General features: G+C 40.4%; 1 protein-coding gene across 1 annotated transcript in view; it reads right to left on the bottom strand.

The window, feature by feature from the left end:
• Positions 1–23,599, bottom strand: part of LOC141007259 (protein turtle homolog B-like) — a 149,862-nt gene that overhangs the window by 96,139 nt on the left and 30,124 nt on the right. The window contains exons 2-3 of the mRNA XM_073479608.1: positions 17,833–18,024; positions 1,051–1,197 (exon numbers count right to left, since the gene is read on the bottom strand). Of these exons, the coding sequence (XP_073335709.1) occupies positions 1,051–1,197; positions 17,833–18,024 (339 nt within the window). The remainder of the gene's footprint in view (positions 1–1,050; positions 1,198–17,832; positions 18,025–23,599) is intronic.

The raw sequence follows: 23,599 nt of genomic DNA, 5'->3' as shown, positions 1-23,599 counted from the left end.
TGGAAGATAAGCAGCAGATATTTGTGAACATACTGTTTAACTAGTAACCACAATATCCCCAGACTCCTTTAAAAAGATGCTACAGCATGTTTTCATGGGTGTTTTTTGTTTTGTGTTTTTTGCAAAAACAACAAACTCATCACATAAAGAAGTCTATATGTGGACTGTGCACATTCATCCTTAAAAATGAGCCCAAGTCAGAGTGGGGAAAGTGTCAAAAAGGTAACCCAAAGTTGTATTCAGTGTTGTCCATTGATTCATTATTTACCAGAGTTTAACACTAGGGCCATCAGCATTCTAGCACCCACTGCAACGTCTGCCAGAGCATAATAATATAATAATAAACTTTATTTATATAGCACCTTTAAAACAGAGTTTACCAACAGTCAAGCTAAACACAAGGAAGTCTAGTCTAAGATGAGTTAAAACAAGAAGGCAGAACACAAAATGTAAAAACACCAAAAGTCAAAATGAGTTATTACAAGTAAAAAGAATAAAAGTGATAAAACAGGCAAAATCACAGAAAGGGAAGAGAGGGAGGAGAAAGAAAATGAAAATCAAATAAATAAAAAATAAAATGAAAATAAAAATTAAGTTAAGTTAATTTAAAAAAGTAATCTCCTGTACACAATTGCATGTGATACCCGTGTTTATTTCAAACTGAACTCTAAATTTCATTTCTACAGCATGATGTCATTTCATATTTTTCTCATTTCATCTGGTATAAAATAAAAAAACATCTGAAGGCTATATGCAACTGTGCACATTTATCTTTAAAAAGAGCCTGAGTCAGAGCGGAGAAAAGTGTCAATAAGTTAACACAAACTTTTATTCAGTCTAGACCGTTTATTCTTTTACAACATTTATTTATTTATTTGTGCATTGATTTTGAGCTGACGGGCGAGCTTTCACAGAAACCCCCCCTCTATCCCAACTACAAGAGGGACACCCTTCCTCTAGGCATGATCGAGCAAAAGGGAGGGTTAGGGTTAAGTGGTAGGGACGTGTTGTGTATTGGGATTGTGTCAAAAGCATGCAAATGCTACTTACCGTTAACGGTTAGATGCACCCAGCTGCCATTGTGAAAGGTGTCATACTGCTGCTCCAGCATCAGCACCTTGCACTCATACCAGCCCTGGTCGTCTGAACGCACATTCTCTATCCGCAGGGAGGACTTGCCGTGCAGACTGGCCCGGCCTGGTCGACAGAGACAGAGATGAGGTGTCAGCAGAAGGGGACACAGAGAGGTGAGAAGGACGGGTGGATTGAATTTAATGAAGGAAGTGAAGGGAGAGGAACGGGTGAGAGGTGAATGAAAAAAAAAGAGGAAAGAAGAGAAAGGCCAGATGAATGTTTAGGAGAAAATCAACCTTTGCCAAGTTCAGATGTAAATATTCAGGGAGTGCACTGCGGTGTGTTGCAGGGTAACATCACTGTGCATAAGACCTGTTTCTAAATGGAGTGACTGCTGCACGGTGCAACTGTGAATATGCAACACAACCTCAAAGTGGCATAACAACTGCACTTTATATGTGCAGTGAAATCTGTCACGTAAGCCTCAGTGTGGCTGAGATGTCCTCATCTTTGTGTGTGGCAGTCTATTTTGGAGATGCACCGAGGCAAGGACAGGTCATTACTTCCTTTGAGGAGTGGGATGTGGCCAACACAACAGAGAAGCCTCGGGGTTCCACAGGAGTCACAGTCCATCAGAACAGTTATCGGCTTTTGACTTGGTGAGTACACAGTCAGGAATAGCAGCATTTTACTTGTGCAGATCAAAAGCTGAAAGAGGGGAGGGGGGGATTGATGATGTTGCTCCGGGCAATCTGGCAACTGGATCATAACAGATGGCAACTGGCAATAAGGACTATACAAAGGGCTTTCAGGGAGCACAGGACAGCTCAAAACGTCAGCATTATCAAAGCCTAGCTCTCCCTCATTAATCCCCTCACTCGCCCCAATCCTCTCCACTTTGTGGGGATTCCTGACTAATTTTTTGTTTGCCTTCCTAAATCCCCTCTGCAGCATGACACACCAGGTAAATACATCAGCTGCAGCGGCGGCTGTCTCAGTGAGTTAAGGTAGACAGTCAAAGTGATGTTTGTTCTCTTGCCTGTGTGTGTGAGTGTGTGAGTATGTGTGTGTGTGTGTGTGTGTGTGTGTCCTGGTTAGGCTATTTATATATCAGATTATATTTGAACAGCTTCCAACCATGTCTGTGCCCTCTCTTGGCTGACTGGAAGGAACTAGGAATGTTACAGAGTGTCAGGTATGTATTTAAGACACTGTATACAGTATCTATGGATCCTTCACGACTGTGTTTGTTCTCACAGTACCTGCCCTTTGGTTCCACTTCCATTTGTCTTTGTCTGAGGGTAAACAATCTGTCCAAACAGTGCTGGATGTCCTTTTTGGATGTGATGTATTCAAGCATAAAAGGTAATGAACAAGAAATCATGCATGAGTGTGTCTGTATAAACACTACTCTGACTGTCACTTACAGTATGAAAGTATTGTGGTGCTTCATTTTCACATATGGCCCTCACACTTTGCCAGTGGCAATCTTGAAATAACCCTGGGAGTGTTTATGTAAATTCAGATGTGCTTAACAAGAAAGAAAATTACAGAAGTGAAAAGTACATTTCAAACTAAACTGAAGAAGATGTGTGAAGACTGTATTCAGGGCGTGTAGTGTAAAACTTTCTAGTTGTTAAGGCAGCCTGAATTTCTGTTGAATTGTATTTTTTTCTGCTTCTCATACATATTTGTAAATTTACTGACAAAATATCCAAAATAATTAAAGTCACGTTTTTTTAACCATGTACCCAAAATACTCTAAGGTGAGGTTTAAACAAAAGTCATTGCTTAAACCTCACCTTTGACATTCCACCTAAAAGTAAGTCAAGAGGGAGTATAATTAAAAACTGTGTAAGTGTTGAAGTACCTGGTGGGAATGAGTGGCATAAATAGAACTGGCGGTTTAAACGGTTTTTAAAAAAAATACAAAGAAGCTGTGAGGCCCAGCACACCCACACAAGTGTCCTTAATTACTTGGGCTGATTAGAGCACTAGGCAGGTGAACGTTGGGTAGAGCTATGCTGCGAATTATGTGATGTCACGTGGACTAATATGAATGACAGCTATATACTGTACATTGTCCTGTCGTTACAGACACAACAAGCCCAATGAGAGTGACGATATTAATAAAGTGCAGTTTGTTCACGCCCACACAGTCCTGAGAAGAGGTCCCATTAGGTAAGACAAGTGAAAACACCTGTGTGGGTGGACCATGGGAGAGTAGGGGCTTCAAAAACTGGAGCTTGAAATACGTAAAATGTAAAAATAAAGTAGCAGATGTACAACATGAGTCAAGCTTTATCTTGCACTGCACAACTAATCTGGTGAAAACTGAAGAGTGAGAAGTTATTGAGGATGAACCTGCTGAATGTCTGATTATTGAACTTTGAAGTATCTACAGCATCTCTCTTTAGCCTACAGCCTATTTGTTCACATTTAGTCAAATCAGCGTCATGGAAAGTCCTGCTGCTTTGGCTGCTAGTGGTTCTTTTTCACACTGTGCAAACAACAATCAGCTGGAAAGTCTGAATGAATCTGAGAAGAAGTCATGTGATGTTTGTGGCCAACTGTGTCAATTTTGTGACAGTTCTGTGGGAATACAAATGTTACGACAGAAATTCAGATGCTGTTCTTATCTGTTCAGAGTACTGTTGTCTTTGATACTAGAATTTACAACATGGCAACGGTGCTGCATGAAGATGCAGCATCCGGTAGCTCCTCCAAATTATGCTACATTTTACTTATTTTGACTGTCATTTTCTCGGCTTTATTGCTGAAACACATACTGCTTATGGCAGAAATACTGTCATCATCACTGGAGAAGAAAGCAAGTGTTTTGGATTAAGAGCAGCGGACTCTCTCGACCTTCCAACATGATCGTTTGGACCGCCCCAGGGAGGAAGAGAGTCGGAATAAGAGCCATGCTAATCCAGCCTGGGTTAAGGCTGCTCCTGGCTAATGTCTGGTCGCAGTAAAAGGAAATGGACAAAATGGGACTCAGGCTGGCCAAACAACGTGAAATCAGAGGCTGTTGTGCCCACAGAGACCTGTCTCCACCACAACATGTCCTATCAAGCTGATGCACTCTACGGGCGGACTGCATCCTGAGTCAACAGAGTGACTACAGCAGGACGAGGAGAGGTGGACTAACATCGATGCTTGGTGCTCACACACAGTTGATGGACAGAGTTTCCTTGGTTATGCAACCCTGTGCTGTATAATGATGAATAAATTACCTTGTACCTTGAATTTCTAATTTTAACTTTTAATGAGCACTTAGAAAAGAAATCATGACAACAGCCAATTTCAAAAATGAATCTGCTTTTTTCATCTATATACAGCAAACAGAAATACATGCTGTATCACTCAAATATATACAGTAGTTTCATTTTTAAAAAGGCTTGGTGTGTGTTCGTGGTAATTAAGGAATAAGCCACCCAGTGCAACAGTGAATCTCACTGATGTGTCTTTAATAGTTTTTGGGCAACAGTGGAGCTCTGTGGCACAGAGGGAGAAGATGTATCAGGCTTCAAAATACACAAAAATACTCGTTTGTAGGGACTGGTTCCAATAGCCAGTTGAATTTTGGATCCAGTTCCACGTTTCCCTTATCAAATCTTCTAAAATACCCAAATTTGTTAAGGATCGCAGCCAACAAATCCCTTATCAAATCTTTCATTCACAATGTCTCTTAGATAGTCTCTTTTATCTCTTACACTACAGGCATCTGTAAGGACGACTTATCTTCTACGGCTTCAGCTGCAACTATACATGTCTTTTTAACAGAGAGAGATGTCCTTCTCCACCAATAACCTACTTCAAAAGATTCAGTTAGGGATTTGAAAGGATTCACAGTCCATGAGCAGGTTTGGAACTGGATACAGATAAATAAAATGCAACTGAACCCATCTCTTCTTGTTAGAAGGATCTCTTCATTGTTGGTTTTGGTCTTTCATGTGATTGTCCGTAAGAAAAAGAAAATTGTAAAATATTCAAATTCAAAGGTTGCTCCAAAACTGTAGGAGGCAGCATATCACCCGAGTAACAGACAAGCACTGCTCTTTGCCAACTATCCTTGGCTGCAGTTAATTACCATTAGCTAATTGGCTCAGTTACTGGTGGAGCTAATGGCCTTAACCGACTGGAGTTTGCCTGGCCAGCAACCTCGGATCACAGGGGGAGTCACTGCAGGCAACGAGGCTCAGCTCAACCAAGCTCAGCCACTGCACAGCCTCCAAGACTGACAGAGTACAGTACGGAGGTGATTCACAAGCAGCTCTGACCAGGACTACGACTCTGCTGAGTAGAAACAGCAGAAAGGGACAGGAGAGGCTTAAAGCTGCAGAGGACCGAGAGAGAGTCAGACATCAACAGGGATGAAAACGGCGTGTCCAGCTGGAATCTGTACATAGACGTCTCTGACATAATGCTATACTGTTGTTTCTTCACACTCTGTTGATGTTTGTTCATTTTTAGAATGTTTTAAACTAAAATTCTGGCCCTATCTCACAACTGACCCTTTAAAATTTTCATTTTCCCTGTAGCAGATGATGCCACAAGCAGTTCCTGTGTTTAAAAACATGTCTACGGATCTCCAGGGTGTCACTTGACAAAGGGAAACAAAGCGAAGGAAAGGGTTCATTCAAAAATCATTTGATTGCATCCTGGTCTTGTTCTAATTGATGCTCTATTCAGCCACCATCTGTAGTAAGTGGTATCCCCAAACCTCTCACTAAACTTTATGCTCTTTCACACTTTCTCCATCATCTACTGTGTGAATCCTTATTCAAGTCATGACCATGTCACTAACTTTACTTGATCTGCTAGGTAATGACTTCCTCACTACCAATGAGATGACCTGAGAGTTATCAGCACTTCTAAGAATGATGTAGAAATGTCATTTCAAACAGAAAGTTTCACAAATGTTCACTTCCTTCCTTCAGTTTAATGAAATATATCATTTTCTTCTCACAAAGTGTTACTGCACATGCCACAGATGCACAGGACATCAGAGCCGGCTGACTACATTATGGCAGCAGTTTTACAGGAATCCTCACTGGAAAACATCTAGTCCAATTCGAAGACAATAAAGCTGTCATGTAGATGGCTTTACTATGGCTGAACAGAGTACGGTCTCATCAAAACTGTCCTTGTGCCAGCCTTTCACATTTGAAGAATGAATGATGTCATCAACATGCAATCCAGCTCTTGCAGATTATCTTTTGAAACTATAACAAAGAAGAGGAAGCCTACATGGAGCCCAATTCACAGCTATGTTATGCATAGTCTGTTCTTATTTAAGGAAGACTAAACCATGCGAAAAATTACATTGACTATCTCTAGAAAGAATATGCCAATTAGCTCAATACTTAGTCTTTTGTACCCTGGGGAGCAGCAGCAGTGTGTCAGTATGTTGTTATTAAGCCCTGCAGAGGTAATTTTTTTTTTTTTTTTTTTTTGTTAAATCTGCTAATTACACACAACTCATTGGCAGGGTAAGTTCCCAGGCACACTCAAATGCTTCTGGGAGGAGCCAACAATCCTCTGTAACTCTGAATGTGCATCACAAATCATCGCCACCAAGAGAAACTTGGTTGCAGGCTTTCACTAGTAACTATGCCAGTGTTTATGTGTAATGATTACTTTTCATAGTAACATATAACAGGTGATATGGGATAAAAACACTCAAAATATTAGTTGGTTCTTCTTCCTGGAGACTTCATCTTTTTTTGCATTTATTTATAATGTAATGTTAATTCTTCATTGGTAAGGTTTAGAATAATACTGACCTCACCATACTGCTATAATGATCGGAACAGATCAGACAATGGAATGGACTAATGTGATAACACTCATCTGTGATGCCGTTTTGAGCAAAATGCTGAAGTGCTGCTAACAGCTGTGACTCAGGAGGTAGAGTGATCGTCCACTATTTGGAGGGTCCATGGTTTGATTCCTGGCCCCTGCAGTCTACATGTCAAAGTGTCTTTTGGCAAGATACTGAACCCCAGTTTTCTCCCGATGGCTCTTCCATTAGTGTGTGAGTGTGTATGAATGGTTATCGCTCCTGATGAGCAGGTGGTGCCTTGCATGGTGGTCACTGCCACCGGTGTATGAATGTGTGTGTGAATGTATGTTGATTTGTGTTGTAAAGCGCTTTGAGTGACTGTTAAGACTAGAAAAGCACTATATGAGTACTCTAATAATACCAATAATACCAATCATTTTTTGCTTACATTTTTGTATTTTAAAAAGTTCTGAACGTGTAGTTTATGTGCACCTGAGGGTAAAAAAGCTGCCCCTTCCCAAGCAGCCCACTGGCAAAACCCACCTTGCTGAAACGAATTAACGTTTCCTGCTTCAAAGCTTGGTGTGTTTAAGGGGCATACACCAGGCCTGTCCACTCTGCCTAGCCCAGAGACACAGCTGTGAGCTCGCTCAGCTAGCCAATGAGGACGGTGTGTTTTCTGTGAAAAGTACAGTTGGCCATCCACTGTATCACCACCGCTACCACTGGCTGTTTGTAATACAAACCAGCGGCCATGAAAACACACAGAGGCACAACCAGAGAATATTTGATTATTACGAGTGCAGTCAGATACAGTTGAAATCCTCCATGCTGAAATCTCTGTCCGAAAATCTTTAATGTGATTAGTTGTTTCTCTCTAAGCTATGAGGTAACAACCAATCGCAGCAGAGCACACAGCAGAGTGTCCCTCCCCTCCACCGTGACTGATCCGGTGTTTTCCACAGTAACAGGAAGCTAATCTGCATTCTTAGAGCGATAGGTGCAGTGTATCATTAATTCATGAAGCGCTAGATTAGCAACTTTATCGAGGGAATACCACTTACACTACTATTATTGCTTAGCCCACCTATCTAACTCTTCTAATGCATTGAAAGTGCCGACGTTGATCAATTATTATGATAACTTTGTTACTTAAATGAACCCCAATGAGCATCAGAATCACTCATAATCGTTGTTGTTGATATCTGTACCAAATGTCATGCCAATCCTTTCCATAGTTGTCGAGACACTTCACTACAAACCACAAATCAACCTCATGGTTGAAAAGGAAGAGACTGAGAATCACCAAGGTCACTCGTTAGCATGCATAATCTGAGAAACATGACTATCTGTGCCAAACTTCATGACAATACATCAAATAGTTGTTGAAATAATTCAGTCTGGACCAAACAACCCTACTGCCTGACAGGCTGACATACTAAGTGCAATGACCTCTTGCAAGGCTAAAAATGGGGCAAATAAGATGTACAGTAGGCTTTTCAATTACTTTAATTACAGCATACATGTATCACCCAGCTGTTTATAACCACACAAACAAGCCAATATTTGGGCAAGGTTGGTCAGGAAGCTTTGCTAGGGCAATCACAGCTGTACAGCTAGATTGATACAAAGGCTAGTGGAAGTTACAAGTGTCCCTGCTGGTGTCCTTTGTGTTGGTAAAGTAAACCCATGAAAGATCAAAGGTGCACTGCACCACACAAATAGTTATACGCCCCCTCCATCAGTCAGTTTACTTTCCTCCTAGTTACTGCAGTGATGTACTGAACAAAGAGCACTGCCAGTGTGATCAACAATGTTTTTCTATAGTGGTGATGGTGTATGAAAGCTGCACATTTCTTCCAAAATTGAAGAAATCTCCTTAAGGCGTTTCTTAGAACGTGTTTCCAAGAATGGGACGCCATGAGGTCAAAGTGACCTTGACCTTTAACTGCCAAAATCTAATCCATTCATCCCTGACTCCAAGTAGACGTTGTGCCAAATTTGAAGTAATTCCCTCCAGGCATTCTTCAGGTATCGCGTTCACAAGGATTGGACAGACAGATGGACGGACTGACAGATGGACGGACAAACAACCCGAAAACATTCCGCCTCCAGCCGCAGCTATCACCGGCGAGGAGGCATAATGACACACAGAGCTTTTATGTAAATTGCACAGTTAACTGAGAGCTACTATTGACTAAGGTGAGAAATCACAAAAGGGGTTGGTGGCATTCTAAAGAACACTCATTACTCTCTCTGGCCTTGTTTTGTATTTATTCTTCATTAGCTGCTTTCAGCAGCAATTATGTGATTATCACACAAAGCCCATTGTGGGCAAACTTCAGCAAAGTCAAAAACAGTCTTTTCCACTGTTGAATTACGCAGAGCTAAATCCCCACAACAGTAATTAATCCTTTAAAACAGCATCCACTTATTTCTTTTTGCCCACATGTTTTGCTTTGAACAACACAAGGATGTCCCTCACACTGCCCCCGTGCCTCGCTGCATACACTGCTCACATACAGAATGTAACAGGCCTAACACACTTGGCCAATGCAATAAGTATTCCAGCTCAGAGGTCCAATCGATGAACGAAAAATACAAACCAACAACAATAAAAGTAAAATGTTTGTATTCCCTCTAGGTGCAGTATAAAATAATTATCAACCAGCCAACTGGTAAATAATGCAAAATTTATAAAGATGGTATTTTTTATGCATACATATGAGCCTACAGCCATGCTAGCAGTTGTGTGAGGCTGTGTCTAGCAAAAAGCAAACACATGCATGCTAACACACTGATGCTTAGCAGTTATACTGCATGTTTACCATGTTCACCATCTCAGTTGCTAACATTTGACACTAATGTGGCTAAAATGATTTTAATGTCCCCTTCTAGTCAAACATATCTTTTGCTTCTAGTTTCTTGATTGTACTGTTTAAGCTTCACTGTGCAGAATGATGGATGCTGATCTCTGTGATCAGTTTAACGTCTGGATGCACCAAGGATTTGTGACATCACAAGTAATTTGGAGCTGATCATGGTCCAGTATGCAACTTACATGGATGTGATGGGAAAACTTAAACTCTCAACACTGAGAATGGACTTTACAGTCAAGTAGGAAACATCTTACATGAAGTAGTTAAACTTAAGAAATTACTTATTTCTGTGTTTTCATTGATTTTGGATTTTTCTATGAGGGACAAACAATAGATGTTTAAGTCATGTTAAATATATCAGTTATGTCATGTGTGTTTAAGATTAAAGATAAAGGAAATACAATTTCTGCAATAAAATGTCTAAAAACAAACGAGATCTTTGTTATATATTTTGTTGAGTTGTGTGCTTACATTATCATAACCGTTCCAGACAATGTTCAAACCCAGAGAAATATGTGATTTCATTAAACGGTGCTACTCATTTGGTCAGTTGCTATAACTTCAAGAGAAACACCAGATAATACGTCATAGATAGTGAGGAAGAAAGTCAGCAAATGTGACTAAACATAAAGTGAATAAAATAAATAAAACATAATACACTACATTGTCAGGTGAACATTCCAGCCTTAGTTACGCTGAAAAGTGTTATTTGGTGGTTGTTTAACAATCAAAAGACAACAACTCCCACAGACCTCCAGTGGCAGATTTTTCATACTTTGCATTTAAGAAGGGGGTAGCCAAAGTCTTTTGCAAAAAAAACAACTACAACTTTTCTGCAAACCTAACCTCATTGTTTTTGGTATTCAGTCATGTCATCATCATCAACCAAGTAAAGAAAACATAGTCACACTATTTGTTAAAGTGGTTTCCACCCAGCATACCCCAGCACCATTTCTGTCAAAAGCAAAGCATGGAGAGCATCTCTGAGCACTCTAAATGTGTTGTTTCATGCAGGTCAAATACATTTGTAAAAATATTATATTAATTAAGACATTATTATATTCCAACTTTGAAACCTTCAACATAATGTATATTGGTAAGTGTTAAATAATCCGTTTATGTTCTTCTGATGCTTCTGTAACAGCAGAGGATGAATCATAAAGTGATCAGAATTACCATTTACAGTAAATGCCTGTTCAGTTTAGGTTGTAATATACAGTAAATAACTTCACATCCTGAACTATGTCCATACAATAAAGTGTAAAGAACAGTATCCCTAAGGCAGCAAAAGCAGCAGTCAGCAAGACTTGTATTAATTGACGTAATTTGACACAAGTCCAGCTGTTCCTCCAATCTTGCTCTATTCAGTCAGTGGAGCCTCACTTCTTGTCTCATCTATCAGCTTCCTGCAGTCAACACATGGCAGTCTGTCACAGAGCTCCACTCTTCATGACTGGCGTTAACTCTGATAACATAAGAGGACTTGCCTTGGGTCCACATTTTCAACTTTTCACATGAGGCTGCTCCTGGTGCTGTAGGTTTATTTGTGACCGTCAAAGGAGATGTGACTCATATACTGAAGCTTAGACATATTCTCATATATATATACAGATCAGACTTAATTATCCATCATTAATTATGAACCCCACTGAACAATGTCCATTTGATTGTATTTGTTTAATAAGAAGATCACTTTTCAACTAAGAGATTTAAACCTGAGGCCAAACTGTTCTGCAGAACTCTGACAGAAGAAGGGTAAAATAGATTTAGTAGCTTCAGGAAATGTCTGCCAGGGCAAGTGATTTTAAAATGTCACCATTCTTCTGGGCCAGCTTGGAGATCTTCCATGGTGATAGGCGACATTCAACAATGTAATCTGGGACCACTTTCTACTATTTCTGTATTTTTTTCTCTGTCTCCCCATTTCCAGTTCCATCTTCAATTTCGATTGCTTTCTTCCTGCCTGACTATCACTTTATGTCCATCTCTTCCTCTCTGCACTTTCTCATGGAAATGTTTTATATTTGGTCTGCCTCGTCTACTCTCACAGATGTTTTGTCCCTCTTCCTTTCTATAACATAATAAGACAACGGCTTGTTTGAGACCAAGGGCAGACGGATGTCTAGGATACAGTGACCCTGTGGTCAGCTCGACTCATTAACCCTCGACATCGTCCCAATCTTAAGAGGGCACAATGTAAGCCTCTATGTATCTCAGCAGCTTTCACCATGACCTGTGACTTTATTCAATGATGTAATATCATGCTCACACTGAGGCACAGTGGGAGGTTGTTGTTCGCCTGCACCAAACCATAGAACTCAGATATTTCAGAGCTCTGAAACAAAGAGATAAATCGTCGCTAAAGCCAGTGATGCGTCTCTTAGGGCTGAAAAATGTCAAATGTACCAAGTTATGACAGCAAGACACATTTTAAAAGAACAAAGAGACCAAGCTGAGATGAATACGCAATATCTCTCAAAACCAGTTAAATGTATGTAATCAATATTATGATTATAGTCTTTATAATATATCACCATTTCCAATATTTAATTAACCTGTGGCTCTGTAGATACAGTGGGTTGTCCATTAATCACAAGGTTGGCAGTTCGATTCCCGACTGCCCCTTCTTCATGTCCTTGAGCAAGACACTAAACCCCAAGTATATCCCAATGGGCAGGCCAGTGCATTGCATGGCAGCTTCACCATCATCAGTGTGTGTGTGAATAGCTAAATGAGATGCAGAGCTGTAAAGCACTTTGTGCATTAAGGTAGAAAAGTGCTGTATAAATGCAGTCAGTTTACCTTTTAATACACTCAAGCAACAGATGATTGACACAAAACATAATTTACAATCAGCCTAGAGTGATTTCTAGAAGCAGCTTCAATTTTGGAGCTGGTTTCTGGTTGGCAAGAGCCAAGCATCGATAGTAAGATCTAATTTACCCTAGATCGCCGCAGGACACCACCCTTGAAGAAGGGAAATGATAGCCAATTCGATAATATAGTCTTATAAGAGGTACTAAACAGTGAATTTGTAACTCTGATTAATAATTAGTTTAATAACAATGACCAAAATTACCATCAACTGCTGGTAAGAGACAAGGATTTCGGAGTTCTTCACAGAGTAGAGGTTGGCGACATTCACTCTTGTGCAACATTAAATAAACAGCATGTAGGTTCAAAAGCCTTGAATTAAAAACAAACAATGAAAACACACAGTGTAACTAAAATGTACTATATGCAGGTGTGTGGGTGTGTGTGTGTGTATGTGTCTGGAAGAACCAAGCAAAATGGTGGCTACGGTCCAAGATGTCATACCGCATGGCATGACATCTTGGCAAGATGGGGGCTCACTGCAGGTTTCTTTGATAGGAGAGAAACAAAGAAACAATGGTGGTGCTCACACCATGTGCTCACTGACATCGCACGTAGGTGTGATATAGTCTAGGCTGAAGAAAAAGTGTGTGTGACGTGTTGCCGGGTTGGAGAAGATGGTTAGTTGCATGCAAAGAGTGTGAGTCTGTATGGAGCATAATTTAGCTAACATCACTTAGCTGCATGGCAAAGCCAAGTACCAATACCTGACTACACAGAGATCACATTAACATTCAAACCGTGAACAGACCACATACAGTCGCAGTCAAAAGTTTACATACACGTGTAAAGAACATGTATATCATGGCCATCTTGAGTTCCGATGATTTCTACAGCTCTCATTTTTCTGTGATGGAATGAGTGGAAACATACTACTTTGTCACAAAAACATTCATGAAGTTTGGTTCAATAGTGCATTTATTATGGGTCTTCTGAAAATTTAACCAAATCTGTTGGGTCAAAAATATACATACAGTAATTCTAATATTTGCTTAAATGTCCCTCTGCCATTTTCACCTGAGTTAGGTGCTTTTGATAGCCATCCACAAGCTTCTGGTGGTCCTCTGGCTGAATTTTTAACCACACTCTTGACAGAATCGGTGAAGTTCAACTAAATTTGTTGGCTTCCTGGCACGGACTTGTTTCTTCAGCAGTCCAGATTTTCTCGATGGGGTTTTTTGATGTGTGTTTGGGATCATTGTTTGAACACCCAACTGCACCCCAGACGCAATCTTCTGGCTAATGATTTTAGGTTTACCTGAAGAATTTGGAGATAATTATTTATATTTACTTTCTTTAGAGCAGCAGATCCACTGGCAGCAAAACAGCCCCACAGCATGATACTACCAGCACCATGCTTGACAGTAGGTATGAGATCAGCAGCAAATTTCAGTCAAGCTTTAAGGTGCCTCGTCTGGAGCAAAGGCTTTTTTCTTGCATGGTAGCCTCTCAGCTGACTGTGGACACTGACACCTGTCTTCCAGCAGCTTCTAATTCATTGCAGACTTGTATTTTGGTGGTTTTTGGTTGACTCTTGACCATCCTGACCAGTTGTCTCTCAGCAGCAGGTGATAGTTTGTGTTTTCTTCCTGATCATGGCAGTGACACAACTGTGCCATTCACTTTATACTTACAAACAGTTGTTTGTACAGTTGATCTTGGGACCTGTTACCCAAAGATTCCACTGGATGCATGTCCGTTGCGTTCCGGCTCCGGTACGGTTTTGCTCCATCATCTGTCGTCCAGCAACCCCCACCAGCTGCGTTTTGAGTCCGGCACGGCACAGCACCACCGAACAGCTGGAGTTATGAGACCGAGGAGTTCCCGTGATAATTACATAATCACACGCGACCTCAGTTATAGGTATGTGCTATAAACACAACAACACAAAGTGTTCCCAACCGAAATGGCTCCAAGTGACTTTGCTGACTTGTTGAAAACAATAATGGGCTCTTTCAGATCAATGCTGTAATTGCATTGTAGTGTTTGTGGCTGAGTCTATTGGGTGTATCAACAAGCCCTATTAAAATGGGTCCAGAAAAGTCACCAGCTGTTATCAATCATAATCACTCGGAAGAAGTTAAGAAGATTTGATACACACAACTTTCTATAATCACCTAAACTGATTGTTCAAGTTACTGTATTTATATTTTTCAGCCAGCAGATTTGGTCACATTTTCAGAAGACCCCTAATAAATTCAGATTTGAAGCAAACTTCATAAATGTTTTTTGTGACAAAGAAGTTTGTGTTCCACTCATTCCATCACAGAAAAATGAGAGCTGTAGAAATCATTGGAAGTGAAGACTGCCGTGTTATACATTTTCTTTACAAGTGTAAAGAAGTCTTTGAAGAAAAAGGCACTGGTGGTTCCTTAGTTGATGCCAAGCTGGAGGAAGTAGTGGCTCCAATTTTTGAAAATGCCATCCTGATGTGCAGTGTCCAATGAGAGAAGGTGGATGGAGGAAATTGGTCGCTCCTTTCGTTTGCAGAGGTACTTGCTTTTGTTCCTCTTGCTTGGGGAGTTAACAGGCAAGCTTTTTGTCACAGCTGCTGGTGCTAACTAAGCTTGGGTACGAGCAGGAACTTGCGTCACCACTGTGGAGAGAAGTTCTGCGGGCTTGCGGAAGAGATTCAGGAGAAGAAAAGCTGAGAGGGCAGGGGGCCTTGGAGAAAGAGCTGGGGGGGCATGACAGCCCAGTGGGAGAATAGAGAGAACAAAAGAAGAGCTGGAGTTTTGATAACCTGGTAAGATAACCTGCACGTGCCATCACCGGGGGTCTGTCACCTTGACCAATAGTAGGAGTTAGAGAATTCTGGGGAACTGAGTTCAGTTCAGAGTCCATTTTGAAATCCCACGATTAACGACTCATCTGTGGATCCCAACACTTGTTTGTCAATTTCATTGATTGTGTTATTATTTTGCATGTCACTCAGAGGTGCATTATAAACTTGATTTTATTTAAGAGTGATTCATTTTATCGTTCTTTTTTATTTTCATTAGAACCATTACACCCCTGTCAATTATCTTTTCATTCGATTCTGAATTTTGAAGCACTTTGTTTCAATATAACCTCTAATCACTGATCATCCTTCTGACGTTTAATAATGATGACTGAGATACGTCTGCAATGATGGTTTACAGGTACATGGTCTTTGCTGTTTATCTCATTGACAGCTCTAATGAGTGGTGGAGCGGGGACAAGTATGATGCAAACTGAGGTTTCCGCACCCATTTATGGATAGTTGTGAGAGTGCAAATTCAGCTTGTGCACATATACCAGTGTCCACAATGGTTGAGATTTATAAAACAGAATCTAAATCTTTTTTTTGTGTGTGTATAAACAGTGTGAGTCGATATGATCGTAGCATACGACTCAGTGGCTATTGATGTCCAGCCGTCGCACGTACAGAAAGGGCCACTCTAAGTCAAGAGGTGTTTTTACATATATATATACATTTATACGGTATCATGGTTCACGATAGAATACTCTCACATTTAAAGGCGCAATTTGCAGTGTACCATCTGCTGTGGTCAGGATTCTGTAACGCTAACCGCAGGTTCTGTAACTCAGCAGGCATTCCTGTCAGGTATTTGTGCTGTGATCTAATCAATGAAGACAAAATGTGTGAGCATGCAGAAAGATTATACAAAGCTTCTGTATTTTTGCTACAAACTTTTACTCTGTCAGTCTATTTTTCTTTCTGCTTCAGCAGGCAGCCGGGATGTAAGGGACACTTGTGCGATGCAGATGTTTGCCATCAATCAGCTGCTTTTCAAACAGATGTTGAGATTATTATCTGCCATGTTAATGGTGTAATGTTTCCAATTAGGATAGAGCACTTTGTGTTTTTGAAAACTACTACATAAATATAGCTTATAAGTGTTGTTTTTTAGCGGTAGTATCTAATTTGTAAGCATTTCTTTGGAGTTCTGTTTTTTCTGTATTTTCCAGTGGCCTGCATGTCTGTCCAAGGTTGTATATTTATGAGTGCTATCACTATCAATTTATTGAAGCCTAAGTGGATCAAGGCATAAGATAAAAATAAACAGTATCATCTCTCATCATCATTAAATTGTTATAATTGTATCACTTAGGAGGGAAATGCAGTTTAACTCTTTAGATGATCCTAAATGTTTGTGGATGCTACTTGCACTCCTCCTCACACTGAGGAAACTCACATTTCATTTATTATGACATGAATGAATGCATGATAAAAGCTCTTTGAATCAAACACACACCAGACGGGGGGATTATTTCTCAAATTTAATGATCAGAGGGAAGGAAATCAAAGGCAGGCAAGGGGAAAATCCCTCTCACCTCGCGGCAAACTTCACCTTGAGCACAACACATAAATAATCTGAGGTGGAAAGAGCCGCTGCCTCCAAATGAAATGTCATCTCATTAAAGCTGTCTACATTAGTTAGTAAACATATTTATTACAGTCTACACTGGTAAGCACCCCACTGATCAAAGACAGCACTGTCAAGAAGGTGATGGTTTAATGTCTTTGTTTAAATCCATTTACCAAAACAGACAGTGGAAGACAAAGCGGCTGCAAGGTGGTGATTCTATGAATCCAGCTGGAACTGACTCAGTTTGATCCTCTGGTAGACATATTTACACCGGTTTCACTAAGACAAATACCATGACTAAAATACATGTCATTTAGCTAAACACTAATAAGTAAACAGGTCTTCTGTGCCATTTTATTAGTTAGGACAGCTGAGGATTCTAAGGTGTTTAAAAATACTCTGCTTTGAATAATAATACCATGTTTAAAATCCGTGTTTCTGTAGTGGAGGCTTTAAGTTTTGTTGACTTACTAGTTGTGAAGTCACAAATCCTGCTTGTACACGTGTTAAACTAATATTTATGGAAAGCACAGAGAAACATTCATCCTTCAGTCTTCTAGTGTCAAACTCTTCAAATCCATCATTGTGCACAGTGAAGCTCAATCATCACAGAGAAGTGACTATAAGTAAATAAAAACTTTCTGGAGGGGGACTTTAAGAGCAACGTTATCAACTAAAACATTTGTTTTAGCAGACCTCCAGTGGTTTAACTTCTCACCAGTACAGGTGTACTGCAGGGTGTGTACATACACTGCGATATCACTGACAATTTCATACAGAGAGGGCAGAGAAATATTGCTTTTCAGCCTGGTATCAAGTCTCTGTTTAAGCCTGAAAGTGACAGTTTTCAGCATCTTACCGGCGTATTCCGGGTCCACATGAGGAGGGTAGAAGCGAAAGTTGATGAAAAAGGGGATGGGCATTCCATACTTGAACCACTCCACCACATAGGGCTGGCCGTTCAGGGGGTGGGACACGTCGCATCCCAGGATGACGTTCTCTCCTGCACGTGCCGTCACAAACTGGGGCTCCTCTCGCACTCCGTGGGCACCTGGGAGAACAACAAAGCCAGGTCAGCATTAGAGCTACAAGCTCATGTAAAGCCTACACACTCGAGCTGCAAGTTACAGTGTAAAGAAAAACAATTGCGTTCAAATTTTTGTATCTTCACACATTCAGCGCTCACATTTGTGTCTGTACAATAAATTAGCTAATAAATGCTTTGCTCAAAAACTAGTTTGACACTGTAGAAAACATATGCTTATTGGCAGAATATGAGATGACTGACATGACTTTGCACATGTCAGTCCCCTAAATATGAAGTTAAAAGTCAGCATACATACTGGAAACAAGGTGAAACAGTGAGCTGACATGTTTAACACAGGTTTTTTTGACTTTTTCAATTGCCACGCAACCAGTGGAGACTCCAGGCAAGCCAAGAAATAATGTGGCACATAACCCCCTATAAAACAACGACTTCTTGGTTTAACACTTCATTTTTTGTACAGAATAAACAAACAAAATATAACATGTTAGTTAATGAGTTTTAAAGGAGCTGGTAGGCAAATTGTGTTACTTTTGGACAGAGCCAGGCTAGCTTTGCCACTGTTTTCAGTCAAGAGTATTGTGTGAGGAAACCCAGGCAGAGATTCTGTGATCTCAGATCTGGAGCCACTGACAGATGGAAGGAACACTCAGAGATTACTTTTTTGGGGATTAAAAAGTTATCTTCACTCACCGTCTGGTGAGTACTGAGTTTGGTGAGAGGTAGCTTGCTAGCTAACGGCTAATGTGCAGTGATGTAATCTGACTGTTTGTGGTGAATAAACACAAATGATCCTGCTGGTCGTGAATACACAATTTAACAGCCATCATTGCTGAGGAATTCTATCTGTCACGACTCAGGAACCAATGCTTACAAACAAGGTAATGTTTTAAAATCACGTTACCTTTAGTCTAATTTGCCAACTTCTTCCTCACTCTCTGACTCTCTCCTGGAAGTTATAGCGACAGGTGACCAAATACACTGCACCGTAACGGAGTTCTTTGGGTCTGAACATTGTTTTTGAGATAATGTAAGTACAAAACTGAACAAAACATACAATTGTCATTTTTCAACATTTTAATCCACAAAGCTTACTGTACATATTATATCTTTAATAAACAGTTATAATAGAGTTACTGTATCTTGTCATCTAACAAACAAGCATTTTTCCAGAATGTCAGTGATTCATTGGGGGGACTCGACAGCAGTCTTATATTTGATGCAGAGGGGGAAAAAATACCTGTTCACATCCAGCTTTATATTTTTTGAGCCTGTGTTGGCCTAACCTTTCATTGACAGGCCCGCTTCTCTGATCTTTAAGCTATTGTGGAATCAGTCAATTTGAAGTAAACAACACAGGCGTTGGGTAAGCTGATTGCACTAGTTTAACAGAAATGCCACAGAGCATATTAGAGATGGTTCAGATTAGAAAGAAATATAGCAAGAGGGTCTTTAGAAGGCAATAGAGTTTCACCCAGGAAGTGAGTGTTTAAGCCTGATAACACAAACATGTTATAAGCTACAAGTTCCATCACTCAGGATAGCAAAGACTGCCTGTGACAAATCCAATACAGAGCCAAGGCCAATGGGAGGGGAGAAGCAAGATTAACGACACTTGCAGACACATGAATGTGATTTATCTCAACAGAATCTTTTTCATCTAATTCGTCTGACAGAATGTGGGCAGACAGAAGCATGAAAGACGTAATGTGACAGTAATGCACCTGATGCTCAATAATACCTGGACCTTCAACCTTTTACAAAAAGAATCCCCTACATTAGCACAGTGATGGAGCAATCCCAGTGAAACAGTTGTCTGTGGGCTAGCTGCTGAATGGCCACATCGATCCCAGGCTAATTACTATGTAGCTGAGCTTTATGAGCGGAAACCCGGTGTGGTAGCATTTTACCAGTCGATACAGCGAATCAGATGTACTCACTGCTCGTTCCTCTGTGGCCTGTAAGGAAGCAGGCAGGCAGCGAGGTTCTTCTGCACACAGATGATGGCCTACTGCCTGCACCGCTTCTTATTAGTGAAAGCAAACAGTGTAAGGGGAACCAACAGGACTTCATCTATTACATCTGCAAATAACCTTGGCAAGGAAGAATGACTTGGCTTGGTGTTATATTCTGTAGCGAAGCATATCATAATAAATGTGAGTCAGTAAAACGCCAACAAACGGAGAAACCATATGTACTGAGGAGCAGGAACTGTGACTGGGCTGCTTGTGTTTTCCAATGCCAGTGGTTGAGAGTGAACACAACATGAACCAAGTTTGAAAAAAGGCTCCGTCATCATCTACTTGTAAATAGGACACATCTCAACATCTCTACTGCGAGCCTTCTGCTCACTGTGGTCACCACTCACTAACGCAGCCAATATGGCAAATGGCATCACTGCAGCAACAGCATGGAATACTGTAGTCGAGCTTCTCTCCAACCAATCTGGTTGTCTCAATCAGCCTGATTTATCTGCACTGCTACATAGGGTTGAGCCGATGGCTGACAGTCATTGACTGCTGAGCCCTGTACCATTGTAACATCGTGATTTAGAAGGCCCCCACCAGAAAGCACAAAGAAGTAGTTTGTCCCCTCAGAGTTGCCATAAGACAGGCATTGTTGCTGTTTGTAACATGTGGGAGATAAAGTGACAAGAAGTTTGTCGTTGCTCAATGTTACGTCTCCATGTGCCATATTTTATTTTCTTATTAAACCTGCCCACCAAAGACACTTATAATGGTGGTAGTTGCTGCTAGTGGGTTTCTGTCAATCGTCCTGCTGCATTTTCTTAGCTCAGCGTCCCTGTATAGCACAGTTAAATTACAGACCATCGACCATCGACCATCCTTACTGCCACAAGGATCAATGGCTCCTCCTTTATATGGTAACTGATAAACAGCATTAAATATGCAATATAGGCAATACAATAAGAGAGCAGACTAATCAAACTTTCTTGATCTTTCTTTCACTTGCTGTTCTTCGGATTATCAGAACAAGATGGTTCAGTATTGACTTATAAATATTTAAAAATGGCTACAGCTGGGACACAATGGCAGACAAATGGTGATTTCATAAATAATTAAAGAATAACTAACTAAACCCTCACCAGCAGTGTCTTTTTACTGCAGCACACAGAGGGAACCTGAAACACTGAAAAGAAGTTCATAACCCACATGGAGTGAATGAAACCAGTGAAACTGGGAACACATTTTTCATTTGGATTGCAGCATATGAGTTGTGTGTAGAATTATAGTCTTGTAGCAGGCTAAATAGAGAGAGGTTCTTACTCTTATTCAATAAATAAGCTTAATAAGAAAAACTTACTGCCCATAAAGTTACAGTTGACAGAGTTAAATGAACAGATGTAATCAAAATTATTTCAAATGTAGACTTGCTAGACATTCAGTTGGTAAAAAAGTAGTGCACTAACACACAAACAGTAGGAGGAAGACAAGCACAAGAATCACTGAAAACAGAATGGGACAGTAAGGCAATGATGCTCTGAGCTATCTTAGTCTACATTTCCTTCAGCAGAGGTGCTGTGTGTCACAGCAAGAAAATGGTCGGGAAAAACAGCTTGCTAATAGCACAAATACTCAAAGGATGACATTCTGCTCAGCTTCAGACCCAACACTCGATGTTTCTCCATTTTGCAATTACCAGAATGTATTCATTGTGTTATCTGTCTTGACTTGACAACCTGAGCTTTCAAACGCATATGAAGGCTGCAGTAGGAAAGCAAGAAAAGCCTCCACAGTCACCTTGAACTGAGGTCAATATGAAACAAAACTAATTGTCTAGGTTTTACACTAAACAGAAGATGTTTATCTTATAATTAGGCCTAACTGTGAATGTCAGCCTTATGGAATAAAAACAACACAGATTCAAAGTGAAATGTAAATCAACAAATACCAGGAGAGCTGGGTTTCCCCGAACCAGGGCTGAGTGGAACAGCATGCACAATTTCAACACAACACTGCAATGGCCTTGTTAAAAACTAGGAACAATATGGAATATCTCAGAATACATCATTACCATCACAGGCCTATAACTGCCACACAGCATACAGTATACAGCATCCCTATGTAGTGTACAGTATATAGAGTATATTACATCACTGAGAGGCAGTGTGTATCAGAAGAAGCCTGTGGAGTCGTGATTTGATGTGTGTGCGTGCTCTCATGCTCGCTGGCAGAAGCAGATAATAACTGAGCAAGTGTGCTTTTCCCAGTGGTACCCCCCCGCCCCCCCATCCCCTCACTCACACGCACACGTACTACCTCAGGCGGCGCTACGTGTTGATTGGCTGCCGGTGACATCATGGCAGATAGCAGAAAAACAGGCCCGTTGGAAGGTATGACTTCACTGTTTATAACTCATGAGACGGAGAGGGAGCGAAGAGAGGCAGAGAGGAGAAGCAGAGCTGGTGTGCTCATCTTCTCCCCCACCTATAAGGGTTCAGCTCATTTACAATCAAAGACCCAGGAGAGGGCACCATCGCAAGGTATAACCACTGAGGTGCATTCACACAAACACATCCACACATGAATAGTATCAGGAATGTCAGCAAGATGGAAGAGAAGGGTCTTTGTGATTTTTTCCAGGAGTACTTATACTTGTGTAAGGTAAATCATCGTCACCTTCCTAAAATAATGGCCTAAGTCATTTTTTTTTTTTCAGGAAATACAAAAAACTTAACCAACAATTGAATATATGATATTTATTAATAATTTCACTCAAAAAGGTTATGTCAAAAGATGACTATTGACATACTAATAACAATTTCTGTCAATTATGTTATATTTATATAACATAAGAGGAATAAATGACTTAGACAATTTTTTGAACATGCCTTTGTGACTTAAGCAATTTTAAACCCTTAACTCTGTCAACAATAAAGCACTAACAAACTAACTAAACTTATTACATAACACTGTAGAATGTTAGGTCTGATCTTTTTGCATAATTGACCGTTGCTATGTATAATTGACCGCTGTCAAGGAAAATGGGAACAAGGAATGTTCAAGTTCAGCGTCTTTGGCAAAGCATTTATTTCTCAGCAGAAAACCCATCTTGAAACCCATCTTGAAAAGCTTGTAAAATTGCCTAAGTAACATTGATTTTTGACTTAGGCAAAATAAAACGGCCTAAGTCACACTCTTGACATAGGCCACTATACTACAGGGGTAGAATCACATGATCTGTTCAACTGAGGATGTAGGCGATTTTACCAGAGGTGGCAGCATCATGAGGAGACGATTTAGGCAAAAAAATCATTTTGGCCAAAAAGTGACTTAGGCCATTATTTTAGGAAGGTAACGTCATGCTACTTTAGAGCCACCATCAGACTGAAAATATATTCTGCAGCAATATTAGTTCAATCAAGTGAGCAAAATGAAGATGTTGGAAGGAGCCATAAGCTATGTTTCCATGTAAATGTAGCGCAAATCTTATCAGAATTCCCAGAAAATCATAAAAATCTAAAATTCTAATTGACACACATTTCCATCCACTACTACTCTGTGTTTATTAGGATTTCAGTGCATTAGGATAAACAGGTGGTGAAGTGAATTCTCTGGTC

Source organism: Pagrus major, chromosome 13, assembly GCF_040436345.1.
Source record: "Pagrus major chromosome 13, Pma_NU_1.0".
Taxonomy (NCBI): Eukaryota; Metazoa; Chordata; class Actinopteri; order Spariformes; family Sparidae; genus Pagrus; species Pagrus major.
This window is presented reverse-complemented; position numbering and strand designations above follow the sequence as displayed.